At 47.0% G+C, this 16,943-nt stretch overlaps 1 protein-coding gene across 2 annotated transcripts in view; it reads left to right on the top strand.

The window, feature by feature from the left end:
* NOTCH2 (notch 2) overlaps window positions 1-16,943 on the top strand; it is a 94,629-nt gene that overhangs the window by 61,383 nt on the left and 16,303 nt on the right. For both annotated transcript variants that reach the window (XM_015563491.1, XM_015563490.1), the window contains exons 12-24: window positions 1,299-1,491; window positions 2,617-2,762; window positions 4,442-4,555; window positions 6,938-7,057; window positions 7,374-7,526; window positions 7,847-8,075; window positions 8,829-9,030; window positions 10,882-11,035; window positions 12,591-12,775; window positions 13,444-13,576; window positions 14,028-14,264; window positions 15,259-15,371; window positions 16,255-16,760. In XM_015563491.1, coding sequence (XP_015418977.1) covers window positions 1,299-1,491; window positions 2,617-2,762; window positions 4,442-4,555; window positions 6,938-7,057; window positions 7,374-7,526; window positions 7,847-8,075; window positions 8,829-9,030; window positions 10,882-11,035; window positions 12,591-12,775; window positions 13,444-13,576; window positions 14,028-14,264; window positions 15,259-15,371; window positions 16,255-16,760 — 2,485 coding nt within the window. The remainder of the gene's footprint in view (window positions 1-1,298; window positions 1,492-2,616; window positions 2,763-4,441; window positions 4,556-6,937; window positions 7,058-7,373; window positions 7,527-7,846; window positions 8,076-8,828; window positions 9,031-10,881; window positions 11,036-12,590; window positions 12,776-13,443; window positions 13,577-14,027; window positions 14,265-15,258; window positions 15,372-16,254; window positions 16,761-16,943) is intronic.

Below are 16,943 nucleotides of genomic sequence, written 5' to 3' on the forward strand. Positions count from 1 at the left end.
TTTTTCTGAGTCAGAACATTGTATTCTTTGAAATTTGTCCGTTTCTGCATAAATTTACGTGTTGCCACTCATTTACAGAATGATGGGTTATTTTAAAGTTTTATAACATTTTGGAATATTTAGTTGAATCTCAATTATTCAGAATGTAACAAAGCAAAACTCATATTACTGGAAAACTACTCAGCTTAAAACAATATATGTTGAGGTTCCAGCAGGCTTCTTTTCAAATGCAATCTCAGGTATGTTTTAGAGGATGAACCTACTCATTTCAGTTTCATACTACTCAGCTTAAAACAATAAATGTTAAGGTTCCAGCAGGCTTCTTTTCAAATGCAACCTCAGGTATATTTTAGAGGATGAACCTACTCATTTCAGTTTCATATATTCTGAGCATTTACATGATGATGAGCTTTTAATTGTCTGCATCAGAGTTCCTCAGAATGTAGTGTTTGAACCACCTGCATAATTTAAAATGTGCTTTGCTGGAACCTACCCATCACAGTCCACGGGGATGGGGCCTAAGTCTCCTTTAAAAATGGTACTTTAAGCATCTCTTTTTGCACATGTAAGTTTGAGAGCCACTGGTGTGGATGGTAAGACCCAAAATTGTTTTCTCAGCTATCAGAGGACAATAAAATTATACTTAGAATATTCTTCTTCCTGAGACAGATAATGGATTAATACAACTCTAAAAAGATGGAAAGACCCAAAATTGTTTTCTCAGCTACCAGAGGACAGTAAAATTATACTTAGAATATTGTTCCTGAGACAGATAATGGATTAATACAACTCTACAAGTGAAAGCAAACTAACTTTCCTTTTCTAACCACATTAATCATTTCACTACTATTTCATTCACTGAGCATCCCAGTTCATTGAGATTTACCCTCTGTAGAACTGTAAGAGGTTGACTAACCGGAAAAATGAATTTTCGATAAGCCAGCTGAGAACAGCAGTAAGATGAGCTTCTTTGAAAGTATTCAGAGCCACGTCGAGAACTTTGGTAACTTGGATGCTCTCTTTCTAAACCCTGTGAAGTTGCCCCTTTTCCAAGATGGCGTGAAGAAGAAATGTATGTCAAAACATGACACCAGCATTTTGATAACTTTGCTTCATATCAGAAGACAATGCTGCTTGCTCCTCCCTCTCATGGCACTACGTGCTTTTGGGTGTCTCATTCCTTAAATAAGTTCCGTTGGGTGCCTGTGCAGATGAAGGTGTCAACACAGTATGTCTCAGTTCTGTGTCTATTCCCTAAATGTTTTGGATTTGACAAGAACTGCCCCCCTTCTCTACAGGGCAGAGATGTAACATTGACATTGACGAGTGTGCCTCCAATCCCTGTCGCAAGGGTGCAACGTGCATCAACGATGTGAATGGTTTTCGCTGTATATGCCCCGAGGGTCCCCATCACCCCAGCTGCTTCTCGCAGGTGAACGAGTGTCTGAGCAATCCCTGCATCCACGGGAACTGTACCGGGGGCCTCAGCGGGTGAGTAGCTGCCATGTAGTCATCGTTTCTTCTTGACCTGTGTCAGCTGACCTGCAGAAGTCAGTCGGGGACCTGAGCTGACTGAGATTTTGGTAGTCCGTATTGTAGTCTTCCAAAGTGCCTCCTTGTCCTTCCCTCCTATGACTGAGCAGGAGGAAAATAAGGAGGAATGTCTTCCTCGTGTGGGTAGGCAGCACGTGGGAGGAGTTCAGGGTTGTTTTATGAGTCTTTGGCAAGTGAAAGAATAAAGAGGGTGTTTAGAGGCAAATGGGAAATCAAGTCATTTCCAAGATGAATTTTCTCAGTATTCCTGCTTCAGAGTAGGGCAGCCTTCAAAGCATCCCAACCCATCACATTTTTCCTAAGAAGCTCCAGACATCTGGCCACCATCTCCTGATACGACATTCTAAGTCCTAATGACATTCAAATTGTGAACAATGTCCAAGTACTTCAAATACCTTCATTTTGGACCTTTTTCTGCTCAGTACCCTGGGTGCTTTCTGCGGCAGGGTTTCTGGTCAGAACAAAACATATCTCAGAAGTCAGGCATTCTAGGAGATCTTCAGAGTGGCTCAGAGTCCCTGATACTAATCTACTTCCTGGGTAGTAGATTTTGCCTCAGAAACAAATGACCCTACGGTTTGCTTTACTTTAGTTTTGCTTTTGTTTCTTTAAAACTTAAATTCTTTATTGTTTTAAAATATTATGTAAGTCTCCCTTCCCCTCCCCCCGCCACTGACCTCTCCCCGGCCACCCTCACCCCCTAGTTTTATATATAAGAAAAAAAAACTGTGCAGATTTATCCATATTAATGTGTCTTTCAGATTGGTCCAATATGTTGCACCAACCATGCTCTTTACATATGAAAGCTCAGTGTAATTAATTAGTTTCTCTAGCATCTTTGTGAACCAGGGAAGCACCAGGAAGGAAGGTCATTTAACTCCAGATGGGCCCTCCTGATCCACACTGTGTTCATGGTGACCCACGTATAGGTCCCCAGAGAGTAGAAATGACATTAGCTTACCTTCATCTCCTCCTTCCCTCATTTCTTCACCATGTCCTGTATTCAACTCTGACTCAGTTGTACCTTCATTACCCATAATAAAGAATTCTGTCTTCTTTCAGATACAAGTGCCTCTGTGATGCAGGCTGGGTCGGCATCAACTGTGAAGTGGACAAAAATGAATGCCTTTCCAATCCATGCCAGAATGGAGGAACCTGTGACAACCTGGTGAATGGATACAGGTGTACTTGCAAGAAGGGCTTTAAAGGTGAAGGCAAAAGTGCATATTTCCATCTCCCTTCCCTGCCCTTTAGTTGTTGCGTATTGCTTGACTCACTTCTTTCTTTCCTTTTTTCCTCTGTTCATTCACACAGCAAACATAATTTGAGCACGTAATATTTATAAGGCACTGGGCAGTAAAAACATAAATAGATATAGATTCTACTCTCAGCCTAGCAGAGAGGTGAGCAGCCAGGACTTCACTTACACAACTTTGGACAGGTGTTCTAATTGCAAGCTTCTCGATGCAGGATTGATTCTATGATAATTCAAAAGAGAAATTGGTAGTAGGATGAAAATACTGTCTTGCTGTAATTCCTACAGCAGTAATATGGAAAGATTCATGTGTTCAAAACCTCCCAGCAAATTCTTTCTCACAGTGAGATACTCTTAGATACATAGTTCCCAGTGGCCTTCTGGAAAAATACAGAATAAGGGGGGTATTGTGTAAAATAATTTTGGGGTTGTTACTGTTGTATTTCTACCATCAGTTTTCTCTTGGAAACTCATGAGAGAGAAATCCATGGGTAAATCATTTATATTTGGACTGCTCTATTCACTTAGTCTTGGAGTTCCCCACTCAAAAGCAGTGCCAGGCCCTAGCTGGTTTGGCTCAGTGGATAGAGTGTTGGCCTGCAGACTGAAGGGTCCCAGGTTCAATTCTGGTCAAGAGCACATGCCTGAGTTGCTGGCTCGATCCCCAGTAGGGGGCGTGCAGGAGACAGCCAATCAATGATTCTCTCTCATTGATGTTTCTATCTCCCTCTCCCTTCCTCTCTGAAATCAATAAAAATATATTTTTAAAAAAAAAAGCGGTGCCAGGCTACTGCAAATCAGCAGTATATTTCAGGGACATTTTATTTGATTAGTTGAAAACATTCTGAAACCTTATTTTAGTTATTAATTTACTGATATATTACATTTGCGAAGAAGCGTATAGATTTAAAAGCACTTTTATGTCTTTATCTCATTGAGACTTACTGATCAAACAAAATCAAAATGTACAGTCCATATTTGTATGACTATTGAATAGCCAGCCCTCTGCACTCCCAGATCATTTTTACAGTGCTCTAATTCCTCTATTTTAAGGCTTTATTGAAGATGCAGAGGTGTGTAATAGTTGAGTACTTTCCTGTCCCCAGAAGTGCCTCTTTTCTCTTTTTTAGAGTGGGAGTAGAATTCATATCTTGATCAGGAGGAGGCAGCTTTGTGACCTCAGGAAGTCCTACCACATGGATGGAAGAGGGGGCATAACGTGGAGGCTTTGATTAATGTATTCAAGAATGTCACCCCTCGATAATGCATACCCCCTTGTTAAGCCCTGACCAGATACTTTGTGTACAAAGAGCTTATATTTAGATTAAGCAGCAGATTTTTGCTCTTAATGAACTTCTTGGTTCATTATTGAGAAATTATTTGTACCGTATTTGAGGGTGCATTAGACTTTAGGATATCAGAACATATCTTAACTAAGCACTGTTTTTTACTTGCTCTATGTCAGAGACTTGTCACTGAAACCAGTGAACAGATGTTCTGGTGGCCTGAAGAAATGAATGCAGTTTCTGAGGTGTTTCATGTTTACCACTGAGAGGATCGCTTAGTAATTCAGATAATAGGAGGCTCACAGACAGGTTCACGGTTTGGGTTTTTCCCCTTTTCTATCCACAGGCCATAACTGTCAGGTGAATATCAACGAATGTGCTTCAAATCCGTGCCTGAACCAAGGAACCTGCCTTGATGACATAAGTGGCTACACCTGCCGCTGCGTGCTGCCCTACACAGGTGAGCCCTGAAAGTGCGGGGACATGGGGATGCTCGTCCCCCCTTGTCACTCCAAACCTCGGAGTCTCAGAGGTGGGATCTGTGAGGCTGCTGCTCAGAGGACTCGCCCGTCGCATGTCCTGCCCTCACTCACTGGATCTGGAGCTCTGAGAAATCACTGTGACCTCCCTCGTGCAAGTGCTGGGAGATTCATTGCCTTCTTGGCTCTTTAGGGTTTGAATTTTTTTCATCGTGTGTGGTTGGAACTGATGCAGAGCTGATGGTTTAGTCCATTATTGTGAATGGAGCAGTGTCTCCATGGTCCATGCTCCTTGTCTTGGTTTCAATAACAAGGCTACCACTTACTGCTAATTTATTATGTGCCAGATACTTTATACACTTTGGATTATTTCTTCTAGTGCTCACAATAACCCTACAGGTAGAAGTTCCTGTCACCATTTATACCTGAAGAAGCTGAGGCAAGAGAGGTTACTTGCTGAGGGTCACAGAGAGGGGTGGTAGGTCTAGGGTTAGTCCCCAAGTCTCTAAACCGAGAGCATGTCCTCTTAACTGCCATTCTTCTCCTCCCAGTCCGCACAGCTGCGTCTCATTCAGAGAGGTAACGCCCCGGATGGCGCTCACACACAGAAGACGTGCTGTGCCTCCGTTGTATGCCAGGTGGTCTTTGTTTCGGGTGCTATTTCAGGAGTGTGCTTGGACATGTCTGCTGTGTTCTCCTGCCTCATTGCTGCCATCCTGTGATTGGTTGTATTTGTGTGGCTTGTTTACCTCCTCGCCATCCCGTTTTCTTCATGTCTGGGAAACAAAACAAATACGGGGGATGGCGTTGCATGCTCTGCAGTGAGCAGCATGCGGGCGGGATGCCTTGGCCTTGGGCTGTGCACAGTAGCTGTGACTGGTGACTCTGAGCCGTGTAGAGCGGCAAGTGGCCTTGAGCATGACCCTGTGACCTGGAAGATTTGATGCTACTTGTTCCCTCTGCCCCGCTTTAGAAGACATGTTCATGTGGGGAAACAGCATGTAGCCAGCCTGGTGGGTAAAATCAGAGCTATCAGAGATCCCCAGCTCTCCCCAGACAAAAACAGTCTCCTCTGTGTCATTCATTTCAGAGCGACAGTGCAGACCACACTCACTGGCAGTGAGAAGATCATCTCACTCACAACCATAGACTCAATGTTGACGGCTGTGGGGAGATGTAGGCAGACGTCACTCTATGCAACCACATCATAGACTTCCCTGGGTGTGACTTGTGTGTACAGTTCATGTTGAAATTATTCATTCTGTCTTCTTGCTATGCGGATACTATAAGAATGTTTACTCTGTGCCAGCTGTCGGTTTTGCTTTAGATTAGGATGCCAATAAAAGAATCTCCTATGTGTGAACTTTGAGAAATTAATTATATTAGACTGGAAGCCCGTGCAGGTGAAATCTCAGTGCTGAGTGTGGCTAAGGCTTCTGCCTGGCATTGAGTTTGGCCTGCATGAAGGCCATTAAGCAACATTGCCCTCCCTGTGAGCCACTATTCTGACCAGACACACTAAAAAGCTGCTTGGGGACATTGGTGAAAATTGTGGTAATGTTCTTCTTTCTGAATACAAAATTTTAGGATAAAATTTTAAATCAAGTTAGTTGCAACTTGACTTTAAAATCAACCTCATCTCCCTTTTAATAAGAGCATCCTTTTTGTGTCTGAAAGCTTGGATTCAGCATGCTGAGGCAGAAAACATTGGTGGGCAGATACGGACGTCATGCTGTTGCTGTCGATATAAGGAGACATGTTGCTAGGCACTCAGGATCACTTCCCCGTTTCCTCCCTCCGGGGCCTTCTGGTCAACCTCACTGCCTTCTGGAACGGGCCAGTGAGGCTGCGAGGAATAGGAGGCCGTACTGTGGTGGCTTCTTCCCTGCTCACACGAAGTGGGTCTGTGTGGCTAAGCCTCCAAGTAGCCGAACCTTAGCTGTGGAGATGCAGAAGCTGTCACTCCCGACTGAGGCAGATGTCAAATGCACGCAGCTACTCATGATAGCAGGACGATGACAGCAGCCCCCGTTGTCACGTGCTCACTCTGTGTGCCAGGCTCTAACTAATAAGCACTTACTGATCATTTTTTTTCATTGAATCCTCAAAAGCCTCTATGAGCGCTATCCTGATTTCCATTTTACTGATGTGGAAGGCTCAGAGGAAATGAGTAACTTGCCTGAGGCCACACAGTTAGTAATAAAGTCGGAGCCAAGACTCAGGGGCCGCAGGTCTCTCGGCTTCCAAAGCTCTTCACCACTGCTGTGGACGTGCATTCGGAGAGCCTCCTTCGGTATAGAATCTGGGAAATTTCCAATTCCATGGCTGGTTTTCTGTCCTGAACTCTGTCATTTGCTTTGCAGGCAAGAACTGTCAGACGGTGCTGGCTCCCTGTTCCCCAAACCCTTGTGAGAATGCTGCTGTGTGCAGAGAGGCGCCCAATTTCGAGAGTTATACCTGCCTGTGTGCCCCTGGCTGGCAAGGTAACAACCCGGGAAGGAGAAACCAAACATTTTTTCATGTGGGCAGGTCATCAGAATAAATGGAAGGCGTGTCTCTGGGGTCCTCTGGTGCCTGGAAGACTCCAGCCTGAGCCTGAAACCATGATGTCCTGCAGGGAATTTTAGCACCTGGCCAGCTGTTTGCCAGGGGCACAGAGGCCTTAAGGGACTTCCCAAAGCAGGGGACCAACCAGAATGCCCTTGAAGTAGCCCATCCCCCAGCTGGCGCCCAGGCCCCACGTAATCTCTGTGGAATCCGCGTCCCCTGACTGGACCACTCACTGCCCTGTGTTTCTAGGTCAGCGGTGTACCATTGACATTGACGAGTGTGTCTCCAAGCCCTGCCTGAACCGTGGTCTCTGCCATAACACCCAGGGCAGCTACATGTGCGAGTGTCCTCCGGGCTTCAGCGGTATGGACTGTGAGGAGGACATCGATGATTGCCTCGCCAGTGAGTATGCCAGCCGGCTCCTAAGCCCCAGGGCCCAGGAAACCACTCAGGGGCCACAGAAGAGCTGGCGGGGGCAACTGCCTCTCAGGTCTGAGACTGGCCACCCCGACAGTTTATCATGTGTCCTTAATATTAGTGTTTTAAATCTTTTCGAAGCTAGTAGCTTTGGGAGTTAAGGCAGAGGAATCTCTTTGAAGCATTCCCTGAGTTACTAGGTTACTGCTCTTTGTGGGACTCAGTACAAGTCGCCCACCTTTATGAGTCTCAGATTAAATTGCTGCTGCTGTTTGGAGCTCTAATTCTCGTGTCTAATGGCTTAGATCCTTGCCAGAATGGAGGCTCCTGTGTCGATGGAGTGAATACGTTCTCCTGCCTGTGCCTTGCGGGCTTCACCGGGGACAAGTGCCAGACAGACATTAACGAGTGCCTGAGCGAACCCTGTAAGAACGGAGGGACCTGCTCCGACTACGTCAACAGCTACACGTGCAAGTGCCCGGCGGGATTTGAAGGAGTCCACTGCGAGAACAACATCGACGAGTGCACTGAGAGGTGGGTGCCCATACACTCCAGAAAGAGGGGGCACAGCACTGGGATTGCGGGGCAGGGGCAAGGCATCCATGTGGGTCCCATAGTCATCTCCTGTTGCCCAGCCCTGATTCCTTGTAGATGTGTAGTTAGCAGGTCAAAGGTCAGGGGCTGACAAGCTTAGTGGTAGGTCATCATTTATTTCTTGCTTAGGGAAACAGAAAGAGCTGTAATTCTGAACAAAAGACAAATTTTCCTCTTTGTCTTTCATTCCTATTAGTTGGCAATTTAAAAATTCTTATTTCTTTACAGATGTGTCATCACTGTTTAAGTAATTTCTGGGAGGCTGTTTTTTGTGGGGTTTTTTTTTTTACTTATTAGCAAATTTGCTGTGTTTCTTTTTCATAAAGAAATCTAGAATCAAGAGCTTTCTGTTTAGCACTTTTCTTAGAAATGAAATTGGCTTAGGGATAAAATGAAATGTGATATAGAAGGACTGGGTAAAATTTGGAAACCTTCACTTTCTCTGGGAATTGCTCATAAACTCAGCCTTTTAAATACTTAAGCTTCTTGGTTGTGGATAGGAAGCTGGGACTCAAGGCCAAGGGGCAACCAATCTAATTTGGAAAAAGGTAAAATTTACTGGGTGGAGGGGTTTGGGATGCTCAGGAGTATTGGCCTCCGTAGCATCTTAGGTTCCAGGAACCTTGCTTTTTAAATAGCAGGTCAGAGGACCAGATCACCCCGCTGATGGCGCTCTCCCTGTTTGCTCCTTAGCTCCTGTTTCAACGGGGGTACGTGTGTCGACGGAATTAACTCCTTCTCTTGCTTGTGCCCTGTGGGCTTCACTGGCCCATACTGCCTCCATGAGATCAATGAGTGCAACTCTCATCCGTGCCTGAATGAAGGAATATGTGTGGATGGCCTGGGTACCTACCGCTGCACCTGCCCCTTGGGCTACACTGGGAAAAACTGTCAGGTAATTAAATTCCAGCCCACTCACTCAGCTTCCTCAGAGTAGCAAAGTTCCGTACCTATTTCTTTTCTAGGTACATAAGCCTCTCCTGAAAGAGAAAATTCTAGGTCTCAGGGTTGTCCCTGAGATAAATCAGGTTAACTTCTTAGTAGCTAGTAAATTGCAAAATAGTGACACTAGCCAGATAAACAATAAAATTGTTGTTAACAGCCCTAACCTGTTTGGCTCAGTGGATAGAGCATCAGCCTGCAGACTGAAGGGGCCGGAGTTTGATTCCAGTCAAGGGCATATGCCCAAGTTGCAGGCTCAATCCCCAGTGGGGGGTGTGCAGGAGGCAGCCAGTCAATGATTCTCTCTCATCATTGATGTTTCTAGCTCTCTCTCTCTCTTCCTTCCTTTCTGAAATCAATAAAAAAATTGTTAACAGACTGAGAACTGCAGACAAATACATGTGGGAAGTAAGCACATAGATATTGTTTACATTGGAAATACAGAAAGGGAAAAAAGAACAATTAAAAAATTAAAATTGAAAGGTCAGATATATCTAAGGGGACAAGTGTCAGGTCTTACAATGTTGTGACAACCTCCAACCAAGCTATTCACACATCTTTTAAATGCAAATTCCTAAGTTACATTGTTCTGGACTCTTAGGAAGGACCCTCAGAACCAACTAGTCTAGCCTTTCATTTCATGGACGGAGAAACCAAGTCCCGTAGGGACAAGCCAGCTCTTCCAAGATTGCATACCAAGCACTGTGTGTAATTTTATGCTATTTTACCTCTTAAAACCGTGGTAAAATGATAGCATCACAGAACTCGCAAGAATTCGGGAATGAACGGCCACATTTAACGAGCCTTACAGGTGCCCTTCAGTAAGGCTCTGTCCGTATTGGACATGCAGATGTGACCGCCTCTGCATGTTAAACAGCTTGCTGCGGATTCTGAGGGTCGGGGACATCCTCATTGGCTTTCTGCTCATTCTCACGGTGTGAGAGTATAAATGCTGGTGGAGCACTCTGCCCTTCCCCCGCCGGCCCCTCCTTTCACAAACCCTCTGTATTGTGAAGTTCCTGCCTCTCCCAGAGGCCACATGGGACAATGGAGAAAGGCCCAAGTCTGCTTGCACTCTTTGCCTCACGTTTTCATAAGCCTGATTTTCTCCGCTTGAAACAAGCTGTTTGACAGTTTTTAGGCTTATTAACAGGCTTTAAGATCATGCTCATCACAGGCAGGTTTGCTCGAGACCCCTGTGGATTCCTCGCACAGGATTGGCACGGGGAGACGTGTACCTGTCTGACAGCTTGACTCCTGCTTTCTAGCCTGACAGTGTGACCCTATATCCAGACATACTCATGATGTAGGGAATAGCTTAACCTATAGGGCTTCCTCAAATTCTTCCATTTCTCTCATAAGAACTGTTTAAATAGCAGAGCTAAGAGGAATTGGACTATATAAAATGATTAGATTACTTGAGGACACTGGATCTAGTTTAAGGCTTGGGTGAGGGCTTTATTATTATTATTTAATATAATTTTATTGACTTCAGAGAGGGAGGGAGAAGGAAGAGAAAGATAGAAACATCAATGATGAGAGAGAATCATCAACCGGCTGCACTCCGCACACCCCACACTAGGTATTGAGCCCACAATCTGGGCATGTGCCCTGACCAGGAATCAAACCGTGACCTCCCGGTTCATAGGTGGATGCTCAACCACTGAGCTACGCCGGCAGGTTGAGTGACAGCTTTTGGGGAAAAGTAATTAACGTGGTTCTCTTTGATTACTTAAAATGCAGCGTAACCTATTCTCTTCGTTTCCGGTGTGTGGATGTTGACATGTGTGTGCCTCTGTTTCAGACCCTGGTGAACCTGTGCAGTCGGTCTCCATGTAAAAACAAAGGCACCTGCATTCAAGAGAAAGCGCACTCCTGGTGCCGGTGTCCACCTGGGTGGGCTGGTGCCTACTGCGACGTGCCCAATGTCTCCTGTGAGGTGGCGGCCAAGGGAAGAGGTAAGCTCTGCCCCTCAGGCCCAAGGGCCATTCCCTGAAGTATTGACTGGCCAACGGCATTTAGGGCAGGCATTGTTACTGTGAGGTGAGAGGGGAGGGCAGGCAGTACGGGGTGGGCAAGGCTCTGGCAGAAGGGCCTGAGATGAAAGGGCAGAGGAACAGGCTTAGAGATTCCAAAACAGAAATGTATTTCTATGCCTCTTCTTGATGCATTCGGCTATCAGTGGACACCTAGGTTGCTTCCTTAGCTTGGCTGTTGTAAATTATTCTGTGATGAGCATAGTAGTGAATATATCTTTTCACATTCGTGTTTTCGTTTTCTTTGGATAAATACCCAGAGGTGGAATTGCTGGGTTAAATGGTAGTTCTATTTTTAATTTTTTGAGGAACCTTCATACTTCGCCAGTTTACAATCCCACCAACAGTGCACAAAGGCTCCCTTTTCTCCGCATTCGTGCCAACACTTGTTGTTTCTTGTTATTTGTTGACTGTGATAATAGCCTTTCTGACCGGTGTGAGGTCTGTCCCATTGTGGTTTTAATTTGCATTTTCCTGGTGATTAGTGATCTTGAGCATCTTTTCATATGTCTGTTGGCCATCTCTGTCTTCTTTGAAGAAATGTCTATTCAGGTCCTCTGCTCATTTTAAAAATAAAAATTTTGATGTTGAGTTATATGAATGATTTATGTATTTTGGATATTAATCCCTTATCAGATATATGATTTGCAAATATCTTCTCCCGCTCAGTAGGTTGTCTTTTCATATGGTTTTACTTATATGTGGAGCCTAAAAACAAAAAACAGAAAAACAGACTTAGAGATACAAAGAACAAACTGATGGTTGTTGGAGGGATGGTGGGTTAAAAACATGAAGGAGCGCTAGCCGGTTTGGCTCAGTGGATAGAGCGTCAGCCTGTGGACTGAAGGGTCCCAGGTTCGATTCCAGCCAAGTGCACATGCCTGGGTTGCGGGCTCGATCCCCAGTAGGGGGTGTGCAGGAGGCAGCCGATCAATGATTATCTCTCATCATTGATGTTTCTATCTCTCTCTCCTTCTCCCTTCCTCTCTGAAATTAATAAAGAAATATATTTTAAAAATTAAAAAAAATAAAAACATGAAAGGGATTAAGAGGTACAAACTTCCAGTTATAAAATAAAAAAGTCATGGAGATGTAGTTTATAGCTTAGGGAATATAGTCAATAATATCATCATAATGTTGTATAGTGTCAGATGGTTACAGCACTTATCAAAGTGATCACTTCGTGAGATATATACATATAAATTATGAATTATTATCATGGTGTGCACCTAAAACTCATATAATGTTGTATGTCACTATACTTTCATAAGAACAAGAACTGTATTTTAAGTGAAACGAAGACATGTGCCACTTTCAGGGCTTGTTTATTTTCAACACATATCCGATGTCAGGGTCCCTGAATTAGACGGGAATAAAAGCCAATGTGCCCACTGGCTTGATGAGTTTGATCAGAGCTTGTCTGAACCTGACACGTCCTGTGTCTTCTGTGACATGTCTTCCTCCTCTGGTTCCCCAGGGGTGACCCCCGACCGCTTGTGCCAGCACTCGGGCGTCTGCATCAATGCCGGCAACTCGCACCACTGCCAGTGCCCCCTGGGCTACACCGGAAGCTACTGCGAGCAGCAGCTGGACGAGTGTGCGTCCAATCCCTGCCAGCACGGAGCCACCTGCAGGGACTTCATTGGTGGATACCGATGTGAGGTAAGAGGCAGGCACACAGAAGAGACCTCCCGGACGATGGTGCAGCTATTGTGAACACCAGCGTATTGAATTTAGCTGCATATGTCTTAATTTTACAAATTTTAACCAAACACCATTCCAGTGTTTCCTGTGAAAGCATACATTTGTTTCTTTCAGTCCCCTGTGCCGTAAGTTAGCGTAGCTATAGCAAGATATTTTCAGCGGTCTGGAACCATCTCACTTCCCTGGGGCTGCCTCTGCTCGTTTTAACACTCAGAGCCAGTATTCACTGCCTGAGCCTGGAGATGAATAATATACCACCATCCACACGACTACTTGGCCGAGTCATAGCATCTTCATGACCTACAAGGGAATGAATGCATCTTTTAAAGATGGGACAGCTGCCCCCAGGAGGGACAGGCGTTTTGCATAGGGGCCTGTCTGAAACATCCCTCAGGATCCAGTCCTTGCCATCCACGATGGTGGCTTTTTCAGCGGGAAGAGGTCAATGCGGGTGGGCGGCAGTCAGCCCCGCACAGGATGATGGTTGGGAGGGGGGTGATGTCAGAAACACGCCGGAGCCAGGACGCGGGGCAGAGGTCACGGTATCGTGCCAGATGTCATTTGCTCTCGTGGTCTGTTTCCAACGATGGTCCAGTATTTCTTGTCCTTCTGTCTGCCCCTGGCAGTGTGTCCCAGGATACCAGGGTGTCAACTGCGAGTACGAGGTGGATGAGTGCCAGAACCAGCCATGCCAGAACGGAGGCACCTGTGTCGACCTGGTGAACCATTTCAAGTGCTCCTGCCCGCCAGGCACCCGCGGTAGGAAATCAGCCTTACCCATTCTCTGTCCAGGGCTTTCTCTAAGTTACAAATGCAATTTTACTGTTGGGAGGAGGCGTTAAAAATCAGACATTTAGTTCTGAATTCTGGTAACTCGCCGTTTCATTCACTTGCCTCTTGCCTGGCTCTGAGGTTCTGACTCATGTCCTTAGTGCTGTCTGTGTCTTGCTGACATCTGATGTTCCATGAAACACAGAATGTGGAAATCATAGAATTTTGCAACAACATTAGCCTGGTGGCGAGATTTCTTGGAGCTTCGAGGAAAACAGCCAGTGGCCTCCTAAATAAATGATTCCCATTTACCAGCTGATGTGTGTTTTTAAACTGCCAAGTCTGGTCCCTCTAAGGTGGGGAAATGAATGGAATGAAAACCCTTGCTGGAGAGCAGGGTTCCCAGAACGGTCCTAATTCTCGCTCCCCCCCGCCCCAGGCCTGCTTTGTGAAGAGAACATTGACGACTGTGCCAGGGGGCCCCACTGCCTCAACGGTGGGCAGTGTGTGGATAAGATCGGGGGCTACAGCTGCCGCTGCCTGCCTGGCTTTGCCGGAGAGCGGTGTGAGGGGGACATCAACGAGTGCCTGTCCAACCCCTGCAGCTCGGAGGGCAGCCTGGACTGCGTACAGCTCACCAACGACTACAAGTGCGTCTGCCGCAGCGCCTTCACAGGTGAGGCCTCTCCACGAGGAGGCGGGGCCTGGGGGGCCCACCCAGACCCGAGGGAGCTTTTCTTAGGCAGGAAAACTAGACCAGCATCGGTCAGGGCCCAGTTTCTTCTTAGATCTGTGCTCCATAGATTTTATAGTTTGTCTACAACCTCTATATTTTCTCTTTTGCTATACATTGATTTTATATATATATTTATACGCATATGTAATATATATACATTTACTAGTATGTAGCAGAGATATAAAAAAAATAGAATGTTGGGAGTAGTTGAGCAAAATCACATTTTTGATTGCAATAAAATACACATAAAATCTACCATCTCAACCATTTTTAAGCGCACAGCTCAGTGATGTAAGTACGGTCACGCTGTTGAGCTGCCATCACCAGCATCCATCCACAGAGCTCTTTTCCTCTGAGCAATACCAGTGGGGAAATGAAATCTGGAAAGTTAAGCTATATTTTAAAGCAGCACCAATCAGGCTTCAAAAAGGCTAAAAAATGATTGAAAAGAGATGTTATGGATGAAAATTCTCTATAAATTGCAAATCAGCATTTATATGTATTGGTCTGGGGAAGTCTCCTATGAAGCAGACGATGTTAACAAAATGCAGTGAACAGTTTTGCGAAATGTTTCCTTTGACTTATGACAGCTAAATGCCTTCACTAAGAAGCTGTGTCGTTTTCCTTTTCTGTGTGTGTGTGTGTGTGTGATGGTTTTAGAGTCACTTTTCATATCCATCCTGTTCTGTGAGTCAGGTGGGAAAGTAGGCCAGGCGTGCTTGTCGTGTAGATGAGACAGGTGAGGGGGTGGGTCAGGCACCATGAGGTCGGCGCGTGCTTCTCCCTGTCTCTGTGGCTGAGACCTGAGCGCTCATACCTCCCACCCCACCTCTGACCTCTGACCCTGGGCGCGCTCACACCCTCCCAGTGCTCTGCTCAGTACCTTGCAGCTACACTCTGCCTCCTAAAGCTCCTTTTCATTTTCTTCTTGGAGGTCGTCACTGTGAAACTTTCGTCGACGTGTGTCCCCAGATGCCTTGCTTGAATGGAGGGACTTGTGCCGTGGCCAGCAACATGCCTGATGGTTTCATTTGCCGTTGTCCCCCGGTAAGTGCCGTGTTGCCTCCTGAAGGCGCACGCTGTCTTCATACGGTCTGACGAGCCGAGCTTAGCTGGTCTTCGTGGGGGGCTTTCTTGGTGGGAGGTTTCTCCATTGCAGCTCCCTTAGAAGAAAGTGCTTGGGTTTTCCGTGTAGAGTTAAGAAACTGACACAGTGGGCGCCCTCGTCTGCGACTGTGGGTCTTCAGAAGCAGCGAGGGAACCCGCACGCGGTGGGGGGTGCTCCCCGCAGAGAGGACTGCTGTCTCTGGCTGCGGGTGCTGCGCTGGAGGTGGTCTTGTTGCCTGGCCGGGGGCAGAGTTGGTTGGAAACGCAGCCTCGCCTGCATTCCTCAGCAGGGGCTGTTGGGGAGCAAGCTGCTGCTTAAACTAGAAGGAAGCCTGATTTTAGCCATGTGCTGTGCAGGCCCCTTTGCCGCTGGCAGAGGCTGAAACCTCCCTAAAACAGAGATCACGGTGTGGAGGCCCCGAGGGGAAGCCTGTGCAGGCACCCTGGCCAGGCCGCGCAGGAAGTGGAGGAATGACTGGCATGGGGAAGTGTATTTACCCAGAACTCCTGAAGTGATTCCCCACACTCCCCAAAGGCCTTACATAAGCGATGGAACAATGGTTAGGAAAGGTGCTAACAGATGCAGTGTCCCTGCGTCTTATCCCATCACGACCTGTGGACTTAATTTGGGCGTGATCTTAAGTGGCTAGAACTCACATCATCCCAAGGGTTGACTTGAAGAGGTCTCTTGCAACTTGGTCCAGTTGGCTGCGTGGAGGAATCTTAGCCTCCCTAGTGGTGTGGCCGAAGGCTTGGGAGGGGAAATGGGATGTGCCCTCAAGAATCGATCCCCCCATCCTCATTTGTTCACTGATTTCCGCAGGGGTTCTCCGGGGCGAGATGCCAGAGCAGCTGTGGACACGTGAAGTGTAGGCGAGGGGAGCAGTGTGTCCACACGCCCTCAGGACCCCGCTGCTTCTGCCCCAACCCCCAGGAGTGCGAGCTGGGCTGTGCCAGCAGCCCCTGCCAGCACGGGGGGAGCTGCCTCCCGCAGCGCCAGCCCCCATATTACTCCTGCCAGTGCCCTCCGCCGTTCCGGGGCAGCCGCTGTGAGCTCCACATGGCCCCCACCAGCACCCCACCTGCCACCTGTCACAGCCAGTACTGTGCCGACAAAGCTCGGGACGGCGTCTGCGATGAGGCCTGCAACAGCCATGCCTGCCAGTGGGACGGGGGTGACTGCTCCCTCACCATGGAGAACCCCTGGGCCAACTGCTCCTCCCCACTGCCCTGCTGGGATTACATCAACAACCAGTGTGATGAGCTGTGCAACACGGCCGAGTGCCTGTTTGACAACTTCGAGTGCCAGGGGAACAGCAAGACGTGCAAGTAAGGGTCCTGGGTCCCTCGAAGCGGAGGGCGACTGTCACTAACACACCTCGGTTTCCTGTTCTTGCTCCTAACCACTCCAGCGCTTCCGCCCGACCTGCCTCTGCTTTCAGACTGGTGCCCGAGGCCCTCTGCTTCCTGGCGCCGGCCTCGTCCCACCGCACGCCGCCCGGGGCGCTGCCT

The sequence above is a fragment of the Myotis davidii genome, unplaced genomic scaffold, assembly GCF_000327345.1.
Source record: "Myotis davidii unplaced genomic scaffold, ASM32734v1 scaffold217, whole genome shotgun sequence".
Classification (NCBI taxonomy): Eukaryota; Metazoa; Chordata; class Mammalia; order Chiroptera; family Vespertilionidae; genus Myotis; species Myotis davidii.